General features: G+C 33.5%; 2 protein-coding genes across 2 annotated transcripts; one reads left to right on the forward strand and one right to left on the reverse strand.

Annotated features, from left to right (window-relative positions):
* On the reverse strand, nt 747-1,995 carry LOC107622290 (basic form of pathogenesis-related protein 1-like). Its single transcript, XM_016324155.2, has one exon. The coding sequence runs from the start codon at nt 1,617-1,619 to the stop codon at nt 1,125-1,127; it is 495 nt and encodes a 164-aa protein (XP_016179641.1). The 5' UTR covers nt 1,620-1,995; the 3' UTR covers nt 747-1,124.
* LOC107622082 (pathogenesis-related protein 1A-like) lies at nt 2,482-3,276 on the forward strand. Its single transcript, XM_016324003.2, has one exon. The coding sequence runs from the start codon at nt 2,598-2,600 to the stop codon at nt 3,096-3,098; it is 501 nt and encodes a 166-aa protein (XP_016179489.1). The 5' UTR covers nt 2,482-2,597; the 3' UTR covers nt 3,099-3,276.

Here is a 3,993-nt window from a genome sequence, read left to right on the forward strand (position 1 = left end):
GGTGGTTTTGTGGTTCTGACAGAGATGCTAGGGGGTGATGATATGATCGATGGTGGTGCTGCGTGGGTGGTCAAAGAGATGCTAGGGCTGGAAAAGGGGGAGTGATTCAGACTTCAGTGAGTGACGGGGCACTTAAAGCTGGCTCTCTTCTTTGGTTTGATTTGCAGCTGTTGGAAAGCTAACCGCTGCTATCTTAGTTCTTTTTGTAGCAGAGCCCAAACCGTTACCCTATTGGCCGCTATCTTGCCAATTTACTGCGATTTGATAAACAGCCGCTAATTAGCCGCCGCTATCATCCGTATTTGTTGTAGTGATAACTGATTATTAACAATCTAATTGCAAGCTTTTTAATTAAAAGATGAAAAGATGGCCACAAAGCACATAGGACTTTTGCCACGCTCATAAAACGTGGTCATCTTAGTGATTCTATTGCCATACTTTCTCAGCGCGCTATTTTCTCTTTATTGCCATGCTTTCATAAACGTGTCAATATAATATTTTGGATCTTTGTCACACTTTCCAAATATGCCAAATATGTAGGATTTGAATATCCTCTTTTAAGTGTAACACTACTGTTGTACGGTACGAAAATCCTTTTTAAGCGTAACTATAACTTAGTCTGGATAGGGTTTATTGCTATATTTTCTTAAAGAATCTTCCTAATAAAAAACACTTTCTAAATTTAAATCTTAGTAACACTTTGGTTATTGAAAAACTAGTTTAACAAGTATATGTATAATTGTAAATCAACCAATCTAACAAAATACCTAAAAGCAAACTCATGATAACAAATACCTTAGAAGCAACATTTGAACATAATTTGACAATAATATATCAATCACATTATTGCCAACCAAAAGATGAAAAGATGGCCACAGAGCACAAAGGAAGCTAAGCACACAAGGCAAAAAAAGCCTTTGACAAACACAACCATAGTTGGATTCTTGATTACCTAAATGAATTGTATAATTAACAATAGAAACTTTTCTACAGTTAATTTCATGTGAAGTTGATAGTTGAGAGTCGTTAGATGATTAAACAGATTTGATTTAATTGTCATCTAACGACTCTCAACTAACAATTTCATATGAAGATGACTCTACGTGAATTTTTACCATAATTAATTAGTAAGGACGTTGATTTGGAAGGTTGCCCCGAGGGCGATAAATGCACGTAACAAGGGTGCCTCCATTTCGGCAATTAACTCTAGCGCATCCTATATGAGTAGATGTCCTCCAAACAACTTGAGTATAGCAACCACAATAGCCACCAATGCAAGAGTTGGATTCGAAGTCGTAGTAATCTTTCTGTGCCACCCACGACGCCACAGCATCTGCTGCCGTAAAGTTATTGAATAACACATTACGTGCAGTGGTCTGGCCATAATTAGGAGAAGCGGTTGATGTTATTAACTGTCCCTCAAGACAATCTACAATGTGGTTATTCAAAAACTTTTGAGCAACTCCTGCTAGCTCTGGATTCCACTTTAGTGGCTTAACCCCAACGATTTCCCGTGCAACGTTTTGACCATCCAAGTACCCTCTTGAAAAGTCTTGACCCAGTATGCATCGTACCAAAAGCACGCTTATAAAACTTATTATTATCACCTTCGCCCTCATTTCTTTTCTGGTTCCTTAGTATAATGCTTGCCAAAAATTAAACAAGATTGTTATTATTATGTTGTAATATATAGGTTGTGGGATATCATATACTATATCATGCTTGTCTTTTGATATATCTGAATAATTAGGATCAATGGTTTTACTACAATAATTAGGCTCTTGGCTAAGATAATTAATTTCACTGCTTTAATAATTAACATCAATAAATAATTTGTATAAAAAAATGCGGAAATTCAGGTGCAGTCGACTTAATGTGAAGTTGATACTGAAAGTCGTTAAATGATTTGACTGATTTGACTAAATTTTCATCCAACGACTCTCAAGTATCAACTTCACACAAAGTCAACTTCACCTGAGCTTTTACCAAAAAAGAGTGTTAGGGCAAGCAAGTTTTGTAATTTGTAGCCATTAATTAATTATCATTAGTATTTTTAATGATGTAAAATTACATCTAATAATATAAGATTGCTTACTTTCTTTTTATTTATTAAATACTGGTCAAATTTTAATAAAATTGTTGGTCCTATAGACTTTCTCTTATATATAAATATATACTCTCTCTTCTCCTTTATTAGTAAATCAATATGACTATGCTAGATGAACACTAAAATTAATTGCTAAATCAGTTATTAGTATAAAATACATATTAGAATATAAATAATGAAAATAAATTAAACCATCTATGTATTTATATACAAATACATTGATGTTTGATTTTAATATACTAATAACATTTTTAAAATCCATACACGCATTCAAGTGCATCAAAGGACAACTATGTTAATCAGTATTTATTTATAAAAAAAATGTTTCTTGAGCAAGAGCAAAAAGTAGTTTCCTTAAAATAAAAGAAAGAAGTTAGCGGCACTACCTCTTGACGCAACGTTTAAGCCATTAATTCTCTTATAAATACCAATTACATAGTATAACACAATCACCTTTAGTAAATTTTGCAATCAGAGAACAATATTAAAAATGAAGATAAGTGTGGGACGAATAATAAGTTTTGTAAGTGTACTCTTTTGGTGTGTATCGGCTCAAAATTCTGAAGAAGATTATCTTAAGGTTCACAACGCGGCGCGCAAAGGAGTTGGGGTTAAACCACTGAAATGGGACAAGGAGCTAGAATCATATGCTCGTGCGCACTTGAATAAGCACGCTGAAGATTGCAAGCTGGAGTCATCGGAAGGTCCTTACGGTGAGAACTTAGTGCTTGGAACTGGTATTTGGAAAAACCTTACTGGAAAAGAAGTTGTTGAATTGTGGGTGTCAGAGAAACAATACTACGATGAGAAATCCAACTCGTGCTTAGGTGGTGATGACGGTGACGACGATAAATGTTTTGGTTATACTCAAGTTGTTTGGAGTACCACTACACATGTGGGGTGTGCTAGAGTTAGGTGCTACAATGGATCAATCATGGTTAGTTGTAACTATAACCCTCCAGGAAACTATAGAGATAAACGACCCTACTAATTAAGTAGCAACAGTGCTAGGAACCAATAAGGTACTAGTAAAAAATCAGCCAAATGTCTTTGGGTGAATCTAAAATCTCTACGTGGATGGTGTTTATGCTAGGTATTAGGATATTTTTTCTACTAAGTATCAGAATGTTTCTTTTTCATACTAAATGAATGGTCTTTTATATATTTTATAAATTTTTTTTATATACTAAAAATCGAGATTATTGGAAGTTCCGTGATCCCCGCCCCCTATTTTTCCAACGTATCATTTAGAATTTTAATTTGGGGTGAGAAGCAATTAATATCAAATATTATAAATTAAAAACAAATAAAATTAATTAAATATAATTATAAATTAGTTAAGTTGTTTACTTTTTTGCTGATCACCTCTTGATTCCATATACTTTTCCTTAAGCAATACTTTAATAATTTACCAAATCCTCTGTTGTAATTTACTATACGACTTATATCATAAATATATGAGAAAAGAACAAATAAGTCCCTAACCTTTTGTTCCACGGACATTTTTGTCTTTAACCATTGAAAAATACTTTTAAGTCTTTGACCTTCACAAAACTTGGACGGATCAGTCCCTCCGTTCAAAATGCCTCCGTCAGGGACTGATCCATCCAAATACCTCCGTCAGGGACTGATCTGTCCAAATTTTGTGAAGGTCAGAGATTTAAAAATATTTTTTAATGGTTAGAGACGAAAATGTCTGCAGGACAAAAGGTCAAAGACCTATTTATCATTTTCTCTAAATATATATTCTAAGGTTTTAGTGCCCATAGTAAGCATTCGGGTATAAGTTTGTGATTCATACATACGAGAGTGTACCAATTTATAATAATAAATGATTATATATTTAATATATTTTTTTATGCAAAAATTTATTTTGAGCTTATATT

Source organism: Arachis ipaensis, chromosome B10 (assembly GCF_000816755.2).
Source record: "Arachis ipaensis cultivar K30076 chromosome B10, Araip1.1, whole genome shotgun sequence".
Lineage (NCBI taxonomy): Eukaryota > Viridiplantae > Streptophyta > Magnoliopsida > Fabales > Fabaceae > Arachis > Arachis ipaensis.